Raw genomic sequence first — 19,007 nt, forward strand, 5'->3', positions numbered from 1 at the left:
AACCCTTTCCTCCCCAACTTGCTTCTTGGTCATGATGTTTTGTGCAGGAATAGAAACCCTGACTAAGACACATGCTGAACCCACTCAGAGGACTAGATAGTCCATGTCGCATGGGGCCCATCAGCTGTAAGAGCCGGCCCACTGCTGCTGGCACACATTCCTGGGATGGCTTGCTCTTCCCATGTTCATTTCTCCTACTGCCTAGCACAAAGGCGACTGAGCAAGGAGTTGGCTGTGCTTCAGTGCAGAGCCCACTTAACTGCAGAGAGAGAAAGGGCAGGCCTGGGAGTCAGTCAACAGCAGACACTTTTAGCACATGAGGCATTCCTTTCCCGAGGGAGTCCAAGGGCAGCGATCTCATGATAAGCTCGAGATTTTCCAGAATGAGAGATACTAAGTCTTGATCAAGGACTTTTTTTTTTTTCCTAATGTGTACATGTTTGAAATCCTCAGTGGCAAAGCTGCTTTTCAAGTGTTCCACTCTATTCTGTCACATGACACTGAGGCTTAAGAGTTGCATAATCGCACACAGTGCCCTCTGAAGTGTCTGATGCCATCAGGTGCCGAGACAGCTAGGAGGGGCTCAGAAAATGACAAGTGGGTAGAGAGAGCCCTAGGGGGGGCTTCCAAGCCATCTGGACCAACTGGGTGTGCTTTACTGAGAGGGACTGAGATGCAAACAAGACAAGAAACAGGGCTGAGAAGAGCAGAGCTGGTAACTGTCCATCTCCACTACCTTCCAGAAAGAAAGGGACCATTTGCATGTGCTACCTCCAGAACTGCAGAGCCAGAGCGCATCTCCCCTCCTCCAGACTCCCATGATGCCTTAGGTATACCAGGTAGGCAGAACAGATTTCATCCTAGGAACAGGTGGAGCTCATTTCCTCTGGCTAGGGCATGAACTCTAAGACCATGTTTGGGCTCTGCCACCGCCTACTCATAAGATGCTGGACAAGGTACCTTGCTTCTCAGCTATCTCATCAGTGAAGCTGGGATGGCAGGAACACCTGACTCCCAGGAGCACGGTGAAGTGAAGCAAGCGATGTCTTCCAAGTACATAGAACAGCCTGTGCACGTAGGAAGAAGTACACCAGCACCGGGACACAAAAATAAATGCAGGAGTGTAGAGTCTGCCAAAGGGCAGTGCCTGGGCACTGGGGTCTCAGGATCTCCTCTGGCTCTGTCTGGACATTGGCCCTAGGGGCAGGTTCCTTTCCCTCTCTGGACTCTGATCCTGGTCTGGAATAGGGGGATTGGACACCTGTTGGGTTCCCCTCCTCTGGGCCTGCATACCTTCAGCCTCTCCAGCTCCAGAGTCCTGATTACAGAGCTGGGCTCCCAGCCCAGTGAAACTGGAGCTGGAATGTTCTGTTCTGGGATAGAGGGAGCCCCGTTTGCCTTTCAAAAACTCTACTGCAGTATAAATCAGGTAAGGGAGCCAGCCCATCTCAGTGAAGGGGTCAATTGTGTGGTGGGGACACTAACCCTACCACCCCATTATCTCCCCCTCTTCTCTGATTTCTCTTTTCTTCTCCCTGAACTGGAAAAGAGAAAGGAGCCTTTGAACGATGTCACCTTTGAAAGCACAGACCTTGAGAATGGTGGGTCTCAGGTGGCTGAGTGCCCGCCCCAGGATCTATGCTTCTCTGCAGGATGTTTGCAATCTGACCCCTGGCACTCTGTTCTCTGAGCAGGCAAGCTGGCAGCGATCTGAACCCCCTGTGTCTTCTCCCTCCTGAGGGTACCCACAGAGTGGCCTCTTCCCGGTTACCTTTGAGGTAGAGCAGGCTAAATGACACAGAGGTCCCTGGGGACTTGTGAAGCCACAGAGCCTGCCATTTGAGTAGGAAACTCTCTGTGAACTCTTTGTTGGTTTAGGAGTGAAGCAGGAACCTAGCCAGTGCCTCAGACAGTCCCTGGAAACGAAAATCTTGGTTTCCAAGAGGCTCCACCCTCCTGGGGCTGACACTGGATTCTGACCCCTGTCATCACCTGCCCTATTTGCGGCTGCTGCCTCATCTGACCTCATCCCCACACTGCCGCTTGGGGTAATGGCAAAAGAGCAGAGGGCCAGACACAGCAGGCATGCGGGGATCTGGGGCGGGGTGGATGCTCACACTTCTCCAGGGCAATGGTACAGGAGCGACACTCTAGAGGGTGGGCCTGTGGAGAGGGGCAGCATCCTTCCTTACCTTCAGGAAATGCACCTGCCTGAGTGAGCTCCCAGGATGCAACGCTTCCACACGAACCCCTTTCACCTCCTTCTGGTGGGCATCTCCAGGGTTAGCTCCTAAACCACTCAGCCACATAGAGTCACCACTGAGAGGCTCGCCAGGTCATCACGAGAGGTCCCAACTGCCTTGCCATCTCAGCACCATTATATACCCCCTTCCCTTTTCTATTCCCATCCAAGTCTCCACAAAACTCACACTGAGGCTCCTCCTCCTCAGCAAACCCTGACACAAGGAACCACACTCTACTGGGTGTGGGTCCAACCTCAACCAATCTGTGGAAAGTCCCACCAGGAGGAAGTAACTGCCCCTCTAAGCTCCGTCGGATCCTAGGATGTAATCTGTTCTGCCCACCTGGCCTACCTTGAGCTAACCAGAGGCAGTGTCCGTGCCAGGCTCTGGTGATGCTACCTCGCATTAAGTTAACTCTGGGCAGCCACATGGCGGCTTGTCTTCTCACTCTTGTAATTCTACAGAATAGTGATCTAGAAGAGCTAGGAAGGAGGCAGGGGAAGGAGGGACCTAAGACCCTCCACCAAGGCCCCTTGCCAATTAAATTGAGCATCCCCCACCAAGGAACTACCTCATGGTTGAGACAGTTGTGAGCAGCAAGATGAGGACATACTTAGATGGATGTCATTCTGTGGGGCAGGGACCAGTCCTTAAGGAAACAACTGACTTGATCATTTCATGGGGTGCCAGGGGGTGGGCAGGATAGACCACAGCCTGCCCAAGACCACATGTGTCAAAGAGAGGCCTGGGGTGGCCTTGCTCACTGTGCCTCAGGAGTGATGGGCCGTGTGTTAGCGAAACACCACTCAGGTGATGGGTTCCTTATGGACCACTGTTAGGTCAGAGTTGAGTGATGTCTGCTTTTAAGAGGGGCATAAAGGTTCCACCTTTAAGACCATTCATTTAATACTATTCTGCCTTCACTTGTGCTGGGTGCCTGCCATGGAGGTACAGGCGGGAGACCTGTCCAGGAGGCTGGTGGGAATGTCTCCCTTGACCTTGCTCACAGCTCCAGTGGGGCCTGCCAATCAAGACATCACCACCGAAGGAACAACTTAAATATGCCAACTGCAAAATGAAACTTAAAACACATGAGAGGACCCTCCGTGTTCTCTATTGCTTGGACAATTCATTCCACCCTGGTCTCCACCATCCAGAAGCATCAGGCTATGCTAGCGAGGCACAGTGGCCCTTGGAAGCTTGTCTGTCACAGGACTAGCTCAAAGGCAGGGCCTTGCAGGGCTGGGGCTAAGCTCTCTAGAGGTCTGCGCATGCTCTGAATCAGGGACCTCAGGCGGTCCTGTCTCCCTCGGAGCCAAGATCCACAGGTCCAGGATTCAAAATTGGGCACTGGAGTGGCGGCACACAGCATCGCCCTTAGCGAGCCATTAATCAGCAATAGTTTTGCTTCCATTTCCTCAGACCTTCTGCTCTGCTTGCTTAGACATCTCAGCTCCAAAGAAACAAAGGCTCCTGTCACAGGAGGGACAGCGGTTCCACCGAGCAGGAGGTGAACACACTGCTACCTGGCCTCCAGTGTTCCTCTTGCTTCAGAATCCATAGGTGACTGAAGCTGACTACCAACTACTCTCTGATGGAGGGTATGGAGGGTGGGGAAATTCTTGGAGTAGCTCCTGGGGCTGCTGTGCTGAAAGCTGGTGGGAAGCCTGAGAAAAAACCGTTAACCCATCAGGTGGAGAAGCACAGCTAACCAGCCGAGGTGCTTGCTGAGGGCCGAGGCAGTGCAGATTGGTTGATGGAAGGAGGTGGTTACAAATACTGGTTATCTCCATCTGTCTGGCTAGAGAAACCAGGGTTATAGCTGTCCTAAGTATATCCTGCTGCTTCCTGACCATGTACGTGGACAGCAGAGATCATTGCCCCGCCCCAAGTCTTAGGACACAGCATAAGCTGTACTGACTTTTGGTGGTACTACTGAGGTATCAATTCTCCACAGAGGTGTTGGGTAACATCTCCAGGGATGACATGCTGTTGTCTTTGTTTGCTAATAATTGCCTGTGGTTTGAAAAGATGTGCCCAGGCGCCACGTTAACGAAGAGGCGGACTTGTGATGGGTAACTGTAATGAGTCAGCTTGCCTGAGCCCTGGGTTGCCAGGCGTTTGGTCGGATGTTATTCTGGTTGTCTCTGGGAGGGTGTTTCTGGGGGAGATGAACATGGCATCTCATCTGTAGACTGAGTTAGGCAGATGGTCTCTGTGATGTGGGAAGGCCCATCCCATCTGTCACAGTCCTAAATAGAACAGAAAAGCTGACCCTCCACTGAGAGGGAGGACTGCCTCCCACCTAACTGCCTGGACAGGACCACTGGTTTTTGCTTTTGTTTCTTGGTTGGTTGGTTGGTTGGTTTTCCTACCCCTCACCCCATCTTTTTTAACTACATGAGCTGTGCCTAAGTCTTGAACCTACAAGCATTTAGACCAGTTTGCTATCACCGGCCCGCCTGGTTTCCAGCTTGCCAATCGCAGATCTCAGGGCTTGTCGGTCTCCAAAACCATATGAGCCAATTGCTTCTAAACCTCTCTCTCTCTCTCAGTGGGATATACGTTTACTTTTTCTCTCACACACATCTTATTGGTTGTTTTTCTGGAGAATCATGAGTAATACAACATTTTAAAAATAGCCCCGTGGAGTTGCATCCCAACACACTGTCATATAAGGAGAAAGACATTGGTGGCTTTGGGGAGTGCCCACCTGCCCCTCCCCCCCGTGTGGCCACCGATCTGTCCCCTCCATCAAGTGCTGGTGCACTGCCCCACCCCCACCCCAGGCCAACGTTGTTCTGCTTTCCTGATACTCACATCAGGATCTAGTTCATCTAGCTCATTTTCCAGCGTTCTCAGCTCCTCCTCTGTGAGGGCCCCCAGGATTTCATCCTCATCCAGGTCTCGATATTTCTCCAGCTCTCGTCTGTAGGACATTGTGCGAGGCTGTGTCTTTGTCTGCTGAACTTCTGTGCTGGCTGCTGATCTGTCAGAAAGAGGAAAAACCCTTTGAGATAGACCCCTTTTCACATTTACTCTTGCAATAGTAGGATGTGTTTAATAAATGGCTAATTTGAATTAGTTCTCTACCCACTTGCCAATAAGTGGCGTGTGCTATCTTTCTTTGATATGTATGGCTGCATCTGTGTGTGTGAGTATGTGAAGATCACAGGGTGACCTCTGGTGTCCATCCTTGCCTCCTGTCTAGATCCTTGGGACCACCAGACTAGGTGACCTGCAAGCTCCCAGGGTTTCTCTTGCTTCTGCCTCACCTCTCATCACAAGAACTATGAGATTACTGGTATGCCCTCATTACAAGGGATCTGTGGACTTGAACTCAGGTCCTCACACTTGCCCGAGGGTGCTTCGGCCACTGCACCATTTCCTCAGTGCAATTTCATGTTCGTTGGTCGCAACGGGCATTGCCAGTAACTGTAGGTAAATGGGTGTCTATAAACAGTTCAGAGTACTTGATGACCATTTTATTCTTCGGTTGTTCAAATATTTTCTGGACAATCTTCCCAATGTCCCAGTGGGAATCATAAATTAGGTTTGTCATTTAAAAGGAGAGGGTTAAATGAACACCTGCTGCATGCAGGCACCTCACCTACCACACCTCAGTCAATCCTGACAGAAAGCACCCTACAGTGACGTTCATACAGTTTGTTGACACCAAACGCAGAGCCATGCATTAAGCACCCCACACAGACTCTCCAGTTTAACTTGTGCTTAAGTGTTAAGTGTTATCTTCCTTTCTCAGGTGAGGACTTTGGTTGGGTTGAGGAAGGTTAACCCATACCCCCAGGAACTAGGTAGGTCCCCAGTTTGAACTCAGGTCTTCCAGGGATCTAGTGTCTGTGTGGTAGAAGCTTTTTCCACAGAATCACAGAGTATCATGGTCAAGTGAACCATGGGTTGGACCCCTCATTCTATTCTCCTGGAAGCTGCTTCAAAAGGGAACCAAGGGAACAATCAGTGCCTGCCACTTCCAGGCTGCCTTCTCCTGTTGGATGCTACCCAACACCCCTCACATGACCTCTCATATATGTGGGCTCATTCTGGCTGGGATTATAAGTGATCATTTTATCAACGAAGAAACTGAAAGATGGCCTTGAGAGCTCGGGATCTCTGATAGCTATGGTGTTCCTCCACTGCAGGGGAACAGCAAGGCCATGAACCCTCCTGCCCTTTAGCCTGACTAAAATAATAACATGACAAGCCCAGCCTATCTGTTGCCTTTCTGAGAAGTTCTGGCAACTTCCCATGAACCTGATCTCATCCAGGCCCCAGGACTGGGTCCATGTCTCTTTGAGTGCCTCTCCCTGATGAGAATCTTGTTGGGTACCCCCAGGGCCCAGCTTATAGCTTCTCACTAGAAGCAACCCAGATGGTTTTCTGCTTGTCTCTGGTCTCCCTGAGGAGGCTTTGAACTCTTCTTTAGTGGAATGCTCTGTCTGTGAGACTGCCCCCCCCCCCGTGCTAGGCCTCCCCACTGCCTGAGCCTCTGTACCCTCCATCCTTTCAGAGGCCGAGGGATGCCTTAAATGTGGCAGAGTGGGATCTAGTCCTCTGCATACAGTCTATGTTAAGCTTCCTATGTTGATGTTCTAATCCCCAGCACCTCAGTCACCCAGGAGCATCCTGCAGGTTAAAATGAGCTCTCACTTGAAAGTGGTCCTTACAGGGTTGCTGAGATATAACTTAAGTTTAGACAAGGTCATCCTGGAGTCGGACAGACTGCTACTGAACGTGACTGCTGTCCCTACAGAAAGGAGACATTCTGGGACAGCAGACAGCATAGTACCATACACAGATGCAACAGACAGTAGGCTGAGGCTTTTGCAGGGCAAAGCTTGCCAGAAAACTCCCGAAGCCAGGGGAGACACCCTAGGCCTACTTTTCCATTTAGCTCTCATCTCAGAAGAACCAAAGCATCTGGGGTTGGTCATGCAGGCCTTTAATCCGAGCACCCAAGATTCAGAGGCAGGGGTATCTGTGAGTTCAAGGCCAGCCTGGTCTACAGAAGAACTTAAGCTGTGGACACATTGATCTGAGCTTTCAATTTCCAGATGTGCATTCATTTAAGCTGTTCACCTTCCTGGTTTGGGGTACACCGTTTCAGCACCCCAGCACACTTGCATGCAAAGAAAGTGAGAGAGAGAGAGAGAGAGAGAGAGAGAGAGAGAGAGAGAGAGAGAGAGAGAGAGAGAGAAAGAGAATGAGAGAGAGAGAGAATCCGTGGTTCATCTGTGAAATAACAAATGGAATTTTCTACAGAAGTGAAAAATGAAAACAGAGAGAAGACAGTCCACCCATTGGAAAGATGGGATTTTCAAATTAAGGAAAGTTAGAGTGATTTTAAAAACAAAGTAAAGCCAGAGTTGACTAACCACCAGAAAAAAGCACGGGCTTTGGAGAGCAGGGGCACGTAGCATTGATGTAAATCTGTATCATGCATGGGTACAGCTCCAGGAGAAGGCAGAGCGACAGCCACCTCAGTAAGACAGATGGGCTTCCCAAACACAGAACACCAGTGCTCTCCTGTTCTCCAAGAAAGCCTCAGCTTAGGCTGAAGTCCTCCTGTGACCAGACCTCATGTAGACAATGTTTGGACCATAAGTGTGCACTCCTGTTCATTTCCTTTCGCTCGGGTGACCTGCTACAGGCACAACAACTGAAGGCCCTCACAGCAGCCTGATTGGGCTTGTCCTAAGCAAGGCCAGGAAACACAAGGATCTATGGTCTCCATGAAAGGGCCCAGAGGGACCCAAATAATGACTCCCAGAACGAGCTCATAAGGATGTCCAGTCCTCCCTCCGAACTTGGATCTCTGAGACGGGCTTCAGAACACCAGTCTGGTGTCTGCTGTGCTGTACATGTGGTTTGGTTTCTTGTGTTGGAACCCAGTCTCCAGTGTGGCACTGCTGCTGTACTGGGGGCTTTAAGAAGTAGGACCCACTGTAGCGAGCACATTTCAGTGGATGGCCTCACATCCAGGAGTATACAAGCAACCCAAATTGGACTCAGTGGGTGGTTTTTAAAAAGATGCCTTGAAGTTGGGAGCAGGTAGGGAGGTAGGTTTATATCAGAGAGGAATAGAGAGGTGAATATGATCAAAATACATTGCATGAAGTTCTCAAGGAACTAATAAAATACTATATATTTAAAAAATAAGTGAGGCATACATGAGGCAGAAAAGGTCCTTGCAGCAGGCGTTGCCCTCTGGAGGGACTAATTCTGGTCTTACGGAATGGTTTATTTACTACCTGAAGGAGTCATCATAAAAAGAATAAGTTTGGCTCCTTCTCCTAAGAGCTCCTATTACTTTGATAAAATCTTGCGACTAAAAGCAACTTGGGGAGAAAGGGGTTTAGTTCATCTTAACAACTCTGAGGTCACACTCCATCACTGAGGGAGGTCAGGGCAGAATCCTGGAGGCAGGAACTGAAGCAGAGGCCACGGACCCGTGCTGCTTACTGGATTGCTCCTGAAGGCTTGCTCATCCTGTTTTCTTTAAACCACTCAGGACCACCTGCCTACAGATGGCACTGCCAACAGTGGGCTGGGTCCTGACTCATCAATCGTCAACCAAGAAAATGCCCTACAGGTTTGCCTACAGGTCAATCTGATGGAGGTATTTTCTTCAGTTGAGGTTTCTCTTCCGGGAAGACTCTAACCCTGTCAAGCTGACAAAGGAAATGGCCAGGATCCCCTCCCTCTGCTTTCTGGGTCATGGTCTTGCCATGTGATTTCTACTTCTGGTGCACTGTCTCACCATGTTGTCGTGGCCATGTGCTGATAACACCCAAGAGAGCTCTCCCTGCAGGGAAACAGATAGGGCTGCCTGACTTTGGATTTTCTCCTCTGAAACTGTGAGCGCAATAATGCTTTTTACTTTCAAAAGTACCCAGTCTTGGGTATTTTGTCTTAGCAATTAAAAGTGAGCATAAGACAGTCCTCAAAGGTCCTAGATTGTACCAAGAGCCACAAGCTGTGGACTACGGGACTTCTCAAAAGGCTTCTTATACAGCTACACAAGGGGTATCTCCAGAAATCGGGTGCAATGGAATATCACAATTCTTTTGTCAATTTTGTAAACCAAATTTTGGAAAAGCACTGTCTTAGAGTCACTTCTAGGTCATGCTGGGAGCTGTCACATAAGAAGATACGTCACAGGGACAGAGCCCATGAGGACACAACTTGAGAGTACTCGGAAACCCGGGATCTTCCCATGCTTGTTGTTGTTGTTTTCCTTTTTTCTGGCTGACTCACTTTCTAGATGCTTTGCTGTAAGACTTAGGAGAAGAATCACACACCGATGGGCTCTAGAGAATCTATGAGCCAGAACTTGAGAACAGGAGAGAGGCATTCACAGGAAAAGGAGCTTGGGCAGAAGTTGCGGGGGGGAGGGGGAAGAGCCAGATGAGAGCGATAGGTGGCAACTCTGGGGCCTGCTGAGAGAGATTTGGGGCCTGGCAACAGGCCACCCACACGATGTCACTTGAAGAGCAGACATCTTCAAACTTCCTGAGGAGGTCTCCTCTTATTGTATCCAAAAAAGTTATACTGCATATTCACCCAAGTCACTGCTGAGTTCAAAATCTCTATTTCACAGGGGCTTAAAAGCCCTTTTGAATGCCAAGCATCTTGTGAATATTACAGAGGGATGAGGTATTAACTTTAAATAGGCCAAGAATGACAGAGAATAAAGAAGCTGTCAGCTTCAAGCCTCACTCATCTGGCTAGCTCACAGGATGATTTCTGCAAAGAAGGATTCTCCTCTGAGTATGGGACCTGAGGTGGGGAATGGGGTAGAGTGTGTGTGTGTTTGGAAGAATGAACTTGGTGTGCTGACAGATCCCACTGCAGGGTCAATTTTAAAACGGGGCTTTCAAGAGATTGTGTTTATAACTGTTAATGCAAGACCTATGCTTCCTAGCAGAAGAGGTGTTGGGATGGAGCAACCCCCACCTGGCTGGAGAGTCAGTTTTGATGTCAATTGCCAGGGTGACCATTATTAAATTCTTAAGGCCTCTGTTTACTGAGCTGTCATCAACGGCAGAATTGGATCGAATAGGTGGCTTTCAAACTGTGCCCAGAGATCTCTGAGAAGTTGTCTCCAGATGTGTGGAGAGGACCGAAGGGTGAGAGGGCTCACCCTGACCTTGCTCCATATGCTTGCTTTGGGTCACGGAAGAGCTCCTTGTAATAAGAGACCAAACGCAAAGCTGAGACTCACGGGACTGAGTCAGAGTGTCAGGACTCACCCTGTAGGGTGTTGTAAGAGTGAGTATTGTCAGGCAGATAAGGGTGCAGTCTGGGGATGGGGCACAGCCCACTCAGACTCGCAGTGCCAGGTGCTGTAATGTAACAGATGCTGCTGCTGGAGTCCCATCTCTACTTTCTCCTCACACTATCATCAGACCATAGAGTCCCTCCCAGGAGGCCTGTGCTTATTTGCCTCTGTGCCCTCACAGCTGTGCCTGGTGCAGAAGCACCATCAAGGTGAAGAGAGGGCACATCTGAGATCTGATCTAGCATCCTTAAAAACTCAGGCAAATGTCCGGTCTTCTTCAAGCCTCTGCTTATCCATCTTTACATGGGAAGCCTGGCCCGGGGTTAGATGAGTGTGGAATCCTGGAGGGGAGTGATGGCAGGCTGTGATTCAGTTCCAGCCAAGCTCCCACCATGGCTCTCCTGAAGTAGAGCAGCTCTGCAGCTCTACCTGCCTTATAACCTGGGTCCCGACGGACTCAAGTGTCAGTGTGAAGAAGAAAAGAGGAGCTGCAGCAACTTGAAAATACACTTGCCTGCTCCAGCCTTTACCATCTGGTATGTAGGTTAGGCTCAGAGCAGATCTAGCTAAGCCACCCTGGTTCTGTACAGCACAAACCTCAAGCAGGCTTGGCTAAACGTAAAGCAATAGGGTTTACAAGCTGTGTCAGGGAACAAAGCTCTGCAGGCTGCATAGTAGAAATCAGTGGGTTAAGGCTAATGCTATCCACCAGGAAAGCTGCAGAAAGAAGGAGCTCCCAAGGACAGTAATGCTCCTTTGCCCCTATCACGATGGAGGGGCTGGCCATTCTGGCGATGGCTCCTCCAGTATCTGCTCTGTGGGGACATTTGGGGAGGAGGCACTAGGTGGCACCACCTTGGTTTGTAACAGCATCTCCCCAAGTTCCAGAAAGGCTGCGCCAGGGAACAGTCAAAGATAAATTGACATGGTATCCTCTCTTGATCTTTGACATGCAGGTCTTTCTTTTGGGAGACACATCACCGGAAGGAGTCTATGCCATGGCTCTTCATGACAAAATCCTGCATCCCAGACTCTGTGCTCTGTCTTCTCCTCCTGAATATCTCTCCCTCCTCTCTCTCTCCCCTAGCTTCAGGGACACAAGAGTGTCTGAAGGGTCCCTTGCACCTCCGGAGAGAGCTGTCTCCCCAGTGCCCTTCTCCAGGGAGAACCTGAGGCAGCCATATTTATATTATCTGATCCATCTCCACTCCCAACTGAAAGCCTAGAGTAGGGAACTGCGGAGTCAATGACCCGTGACATGGAATAGGATGAAGGAGGAGAAGAGATGGGGAGGGGTGGGAGCTCCTGGTGGTGTTTGTCAGCCTCCAGGGGCCGGACACCAGGGGGCTAGTCCAACCACTTATTCCTGGCTCCTCCAGCTCTGTCAACCCCCATACCTGACACTCATCTCTTTACATTATGGCAAAAAACACACATGACATGCAATCTTCACTGTTTTGGAGGATGGCACCTAGGGCTCCATGCTTGCTAGGTACACCTTCCCTGCCTTCCCCACACCCCAGGCCTTCTCCATCTTGAGGTGTCCAGTTCTAAGGCACTCAGGACAATCCAGTGCTTTCTTATGCAGCCGTCACCACCAACCACCTCTGGAATGCTCTCATCCACCACAGCCGAAACTCGGCAACATAATACTAGCCCTCTCTTCCCTCTGCCCTGGTCCTGCTGGTTTGTGACTGTTCTCAGGGGCCCTGCCTGGTCTGAGATTTTTGGCTACACTTTGTAGCTCACATGGGTGGAACCGGACACTATTGTCTCAGTGTGACTGGAATCCTGTGTCTTCAACCATTCATGTATCTGTCCTCCTTTCTCTTCTCAGGGTCTTTACCCTTTAATAACTCTGTCATCCCAAGAGCTTGGCCCATCCCTCTGCCTCAGCTCTCCTTCCTCAGGCTACATCCAGACACCTACGAAAACCATTCTCCTGCAGCCAGTAAGCCTCTAATTATCCCTAATAGCTCCGCATTGAGACAGAACAAAACCCACATCTAGGGATTGATGTCATCAAGACATGGTGTCCCTGATACCTTCCAAGTGCACAACTTGGGGAGGGTGGTTATGTAATTCTCCACCCTTCCCCCCAATACTAACAGAAGACATTGCATCCCAGGTGGGGCCAGAGAGAAGCGTGATCTCATCTGACATCGCTTCTCAGTGCTCAGCCCCAGCCCGGCTCAGAGGACGAACACAGCAGCTGCCGGTGGGTTGTCATCAAGGGACACACAGTGCACAATTGAGTCCCACCTCAGGCCAGCAGCCAGCCAGGGAAGGAAGTCAAGTCAACCAACACTCAGCTGAGTGTGGAGGGGGAAGACGAGGTCATGAATGCTTGGGGACAAGTTCAAGGTCATAAAGTGAGAGGAGGCTTCTAACAACAGCTACTCCCCCATTCCCCAGAGACCTCTGTGGCATCTAAGAAACAACCACCCTTAGGCATGAGTTTCCTGTTCCTAGGGGTGTCACTTGTGACCTATCCGGAGAGAAAAGGGGAAGAAGCAGGAAGCAGGTGAAGTTCTCAGAGTGATGGAGGTACAAATCTCTGGCCTTCTCACGTTTGCAGGAGCTTCCCTTCCTTCCCTTCCACCCCACATAAACAGCCCAGTTCCACCCACCATTGCTGTTGCAAGAGTCTCCTAGGCAGGACTGCTGTGATTGACAGCTAATCCTGACAGTCACCGTGACAGGATCTAGGACCACCTAGAGAAAGCTCTGGGTATGTCTAGGAGGGACTTTCTAGACTGGATGAACTGAGGTTGGACGAGCCACCCTGAACGTAGGTCCTGAAGGAGACGGTGAGCTGGGCACCAGCATTCATCGCTCCCTGCTTCCTGACTGCAGACGCAATGTGACATCTATCTACCTCATGCTCCCCCGTGGCTCCTCCACCACTATGATGACAGACCATAATACCTTCAAACCTTAAGCCTGGAGAACCCCGCCTTTCCTTAAGTTGCTTTTGTCTTGTAATTTGCGACAGCAGTGAGACAAGTATAACTGCTGTGGTGGTTTGAATAAAAATGCCCCCCCACCCACCATAGGCTCCTCTTCTTGAATGCTTAGTTAGCAGGGAGTGGAACTGTTGGAAAGGATTAGAAGGATTAAAAGGTGTGGCTTAGTTGGAGGAAGTGTGTCACTGGGGGGTGGGCCTTGAGGTTTTATGGCTCTGGATACAACTCTCAGCTTTTTACTCCAGTGCCATTCTTGCCTTCACACTCTCTGCCATGATGATAATGGACTTACTCTCTGAAAATGGAGGCAAGCCCCCAATTAAGTGCTTTCTTTTATAAAAGTTGTCATGGGCGTGGCTTCTCTTCGCAGAATTTAATGGACTCATTGTGGGATAAAACCATACGGCCCTTTGAAAGGCAGGAAAGAGGGCTGGAGAGATGGCTCAGCAGTTAGGACACGTATTTCTCTTGTATAGAACCTGAGCTCCTTTCCAAACGCTCCCATTGGGGGGCTCACAGCCACCTGTAACTCCAGCTCCAGGGGATCCAATATCCTCTTCTGGCATGTGTGGGCACCTGCACACATGTGCACATACCCACCACACACACACACACACACACACACACACACACACACACACGACAGACAGAGAGACAGAGAGAGACAGAGATGGAGAATTAACAATAAAATAAATCCTTTCTTAAAGGTAGGAAAAATGTCTCAATAAAGGTACTGATGTCTTTCATTTTCTCTCTTGATCTGTCCTTGTTTCTCTGTGTTAGGCCATAACCAACACAGGTACTCTTGTTCTTCAACTCAGAGCATGCGTGAGAAGGCCGATGGCCTCTAAGTCCCCTCTCCTGTCACACATAGGACTGATACACTGTTCTACAGGGAGGGAAGTCAGTCCCTCTGACCACTGTAACAATGTAATTCTCTACCCTATACCCTCATCTAAGCTCCTACTGTCTTGACCCATAGGCTTCCATGCAATGGAAGTAAATACCTATGGGTATTTTACTTCTTGGCTAGACCAAGACACTGGGAGCTAATGGTGGTGAAGTAGATTTTTTTCCTCCAGCCTTCCCAGCTGAATGCACTGGGCTGGGCAGAGGGTCCCGTGGCATCTGGACAGGATGACAGAGGCTGGGGATGTGTTGCAAGGATGGGACAGTTAGACTCCAAGAATCCCACCAGGAAGCAGAAAGGAGGGAGGGGGATCCCTGAGAGCTGAGATCCCAGTTGAATGTAAAAATGCAAGTTCAGCTGGGCGTGGTGGCGCACGCCTTTAATCCCAGCACTCGGGAGGCAGAGGCAGGCGGATTTCTGAGTTCGAGGCCAGCCTGGTCTACAAAGTGAGTGCCAGGACAGCCAGGGCTACACAGAGAAACCCTGTCTCGAAAAACCAAAAAAAAAAAAAAAAAAAAAAAAAAAAATGCAAGTTCAGTGGGTGGAAGAGACGCCCTTGCCAATGGTGTCTACCACGCAAGCGTGAGGACCTGGGTTTGACGTTTAAGATTTATGTAAAAAGACAGGTAAGGTAGAGTCACTGGCAGTCCTAGGTTGGGGATGTGAAGACAAATAGATCCCTGGGGATGTTGGCCAGCCAGCCAGCCTAATATAATGGGAAAATTCCATGTTCCAGTGAGAGACCCTGTCTCAAAATCAAGGTGGAGGGCTCCTGAGAACAACACCTGAAGTTGACCTCAGGTTTCCAAGATGCTCATGTACACAAGTGCATGGACACATACATGCACACACATACACATACACACACAAGTTCAACGATAAATGGATTAAAAATCTTTGGACGGTGACTTCACAGCATTTGACCAAACACAAGGTCTTTACAGAGCGAGGTTCTGTGCACCAGCAAGTGTATAGCACCCTCACCCATCCGCTTTCCCAGGTCACATACCCTGAAGGTTCCAGGACAAGCTTGACTTTTTCCCACTTGTGATGATGGCCCATTGCAACCCACCTATAGGGGCTATTGTGCTGTGGCAGAAAGGTGCACTGTACCAGGAGTCAAGGGCCTGGTTACAGGTCCCAACTTGAGTTGCAGGTGTTCAGTGTGCCCCTGAGCCAGCTGCTGCACTCCTCTGGATCCATAGGCCAACTCCCAGGGTAAGCAGTAACAGATCACTTATCACATGCAAGACATTCTGGGCTTTGCGGGAGAGACAACTAAAAGCTAGGGTGAGACTCATATAGAGGTCCCTGGGCTGAGGACACACATGGCAGTTCTTTATCCACCACCCTTGTGGGGGGAAATGATGGATTAAGCCACCAGACCTTAACAGATGAAGCCTGGTCTCAGGTCGTCCCTTGGAGAAGAGAAGATGGACTGGCCCTGCCCTGGCCCGGGAGAGCTGGCAGCCTCAGGTGTACAGCATTGAGCACCTGAGACCAGCAGGTCCTGTGCAGAGTGAGAACAGGACGTGTACTGTTCCTTGATGGGGACATTAGATCGTGATGATGCAGCTCAAGTGGCTCCTTTATTTCTCCTCCCCTCCACTTCTTGAAAGCTCAACAGCCAACTCTGCCAGCCCTGGATAATGACGGCTGAACAACCAGGAGGAGTGTGAGGGGCTCTCCAGTGACCACACACCCAACAAAAGTCAGCAGTGTGGGGAGCTAAACCCCAAACCAGGATGTAGGGAGGGCGGTGACATCTCAGCTCTGTGATGGAGAAGTCTGAGCCACTATTGTTTCAGTGGAAATATTATTTTTTTCTTTTTCAACAAGGCACGGGCTACATGCAATGCAGTAACAAGTCTTAAGTGTAGAACTCGCTGAATGTACCCAAACACCAAGCTGGCCCTGAAGGTTTATTCCTCAACCCTTCCCAGTCTCCCTAAAACCTAGCAATATTCTTCTGACCTTCAAAACTACCAACTAGCCATGGCAGTATTTTGAATGTCACATACACTGAAATATGCAGTGGAAAGGTTCTTGGGTTTGGTTTCTTTTGTGTGTATGCATGTCCACCTGGTGTGCAGGTATGCACAGTGTGCATGTGTGGGGCCCAGAGTACAGCCTCAGGTGTCATTCCATGGGCACTGTGCACTGATGCAGTGAGACAGGGTCTCCACTGCTCTGGAACTTGCCAAGTTAGCTAGGCCGGCCGGCCAGTGAGGCCCAGGCATTTGATTGCCTGCACCTCCTCCCTCCGAGAGCACAAGAACGCACCACCACACTTGGGTCCTGGCAATCAGACTCCATCCTCGTGTTTGCAATTCGAGCACTTTATCAACTGAGTCATCTCCTCAGTCCCAGAACTGGTTTCTTTCAAACGGAGTGTCCTGTCTATGAGCTCATTAGTGTTGTGGCCTGTAGTAACAGTTTGTTCTTTTCTGTGTTGTGTGGTATTCCACTACACAAAGCACACCATGATAGATGGATTTATTCTTAAAGACCGTCTCAATTGTTTCCATTACTTGGGAATATGTCTTCTGGGGGAAAGAACCACTTACTTTTTGGACAGCTGGGTATGGAGTCAAGTTTCAACAGACGCAGCCAAGCTGCAATGGGTGCAGTTTTCTGAAGTGATTATACATTTCTCCATCCCCACCAGCAATGCATCAGTCTTCACTTTGCTTCAGATCTTTGCAAACAGCTCATTGTTGGTACTTAACCGTTTAGCCATTCAGGAGGGGTGGCAGTAGCGAAAAGCCCACCGTGGGGCTGTAGAGGTAGCACAGCTGCTAAGGGAACTCACTGTGACTCCAAGACACTTGAGTTTGGAACCCAGCATCAATGTTTGATGGCTCATGACCTATAACTTCAGTTCCAAGGGATCCACCCTGCTTTCTGGCACACACAAACACATATAAACACACACGCACTCACACACTAACACACACTAAAATACAGATTTATTTAAAAGCCCATTGGCCATGCAGGTAACCTCCCCTCTATACTGAGTCTTCTCTCGTGTGTCACTGAGTCCAGAAAAGATGGGTTGGTGTCATGTGTGTAGAACAGCCAATGGACCAGGAGGAGCAAGGTCATGGGACAGCCTCAGATGCCATTCTTTAGGCACAGTTGGCACTTTGCCAATTGGCAAAGAGAAAACAGCATGGCCTGATAGCTTCCCAGAGTGAAGAGGCTGAGGTTTTACTGAACTCACCAAGGTATGGATCTCTGACCAACACAAGCAACACCTCAAGACTATATGATGCCCGAGAAGTCACTGGGCCGATCCATGAAGTTCGGAGCACCTGTTACTGAAGGCATGTGAGTGGAGGTGACAGCTCTAGAAGAGGCCTTCCAGAGGGGCCTGGCATCACAGTTCCTGGGGCTGCTGTGGGGTTGATACAGTCCGAGGCCCTTTGCAGTCTGGTTCTGTTAGGAAAGCTATGTTTGCAGCAATGACTGGAGGAGACGCAGCCATCGTTAGAGTCTTGTCTGGTGGTTCATGTGCTTTTCTTGGGCTGAGCTCCTTCTGTTAGTCATGTGGGAAAGCACCTTCTAAACCAGCAGGGACATGAAACACAGGGCTTGCCTGTCACTCTCTGCAGCTGCTGTGGCTGTGAATCCCAGCCCAGAGTACACTGAGCTTTGAGGGTCCATGCAGCCAAAAGTGCTAGGTGGTTTACATCAGAAATGTGCACGGAGAGAGAGAGAGAGAGAGAGAGAGAGAGAGAGAGAGAGAGAGAGAGAGAGAGAGAGAGAGAGAGAGAGGCAGAGACACAGAGACAGAGACAGAGACAGAGACACAGAGAAAGGTGCACACATGCAAAGAGGTACACACACATATGCACACACAGAAAGAAAGGTACACACAAAGAGAGGTACACACATATGCACACACAGAGAGAAAAAGGAACACACAGACAATCTCATTTTACATCTCTCGGGATCTTTGCAATGTTATCAGGGCTCTGGGGCAGGGTTCTGAAGTCCCCTCAACCCTTGACCCCACCACCACCACCACCACCACACACACACAGCCCTTGGAGTGCCTCCTTCCTTGTCTTTGTACAGCTTCCCTGGTTCTGGCTGCCTTGGCTCTGACCAGGCTCTGTGTGCCTGTTCAGGAGGGTTCCAGAAGCCAAATCTTGTAACACAAACAGGAAAGGCTGTCAGAGTTTGTGGGAATAACTGCACAGGTTTATGGCCCTGTTCACACAAAGGCAACTCTCCCAGAGGCCTAGACTGAGGCTTGTAGTTTTAGTGCTGCAGAGGGGGAGGGGGACATGTTGCAGGAAAACAGGCAACAGCCTGGGATGAGACTGAGCTGGTCATTTGCCTAGCATGCCGCAAGCCTTGGTTTTATCCCCAGCATGTCATTAACACAGAGTGAGGTCGCACTCACATCTGCCATCCCAGCACTCAGGAGGAGGATCAGAAGTTCCAAGTCTTCCTCAGACATGTAGCAAGTTCAAGGCTAGCCCAGGTTCCATGAGAACCAGTGGGGGGATGTGCCTGTTAATTTGATGACTACCAGTCTCTGAAAAATGCAAGCGAACTTGAAGAGAAGCTCTGGGCTCCTC

The 19,007-nt window shown here is 50.0% G+C and overlaps 1 protein-coding gene across 1 annotated transcript in view; it reads right to left on the reverse strand.

The window, feature by feature from the left end:
* Tmod1 (tropomodulin 1) overlaps positions 1–19,007 on the reverse strand; it is a 75,346-nt gene that overhangs the window by 48,359 nt on the left and 7,980 nt on the right. The window contains exon 2 of the mRNA XM_021160876.3: positions 5,064–5,232. Within this exon, the coding sequence (XP_021016535.1) occupies positions 5,064–5,183 (120 nt within the window). The 5' untranslated portion in view covers positions 5,184–5,232. The remainder of the gene's footprint in view (positions 1–5,063; positions 5,233–19,007) is intronic.

The sequence above is a fragment of the Mus caroli genome, unplaced genomic scaffold, assembly GCF_978045245.1.
Source record: "Mus caroli unplaced genomic scaffold, Mus_caroli_1 scaffold_6, whole genome shotgun sequence".
NCBI lineage: Eukaryota > Metazoa > Chordata > Mammalia > Rodentia > Muridae > Mus > Mus caroli.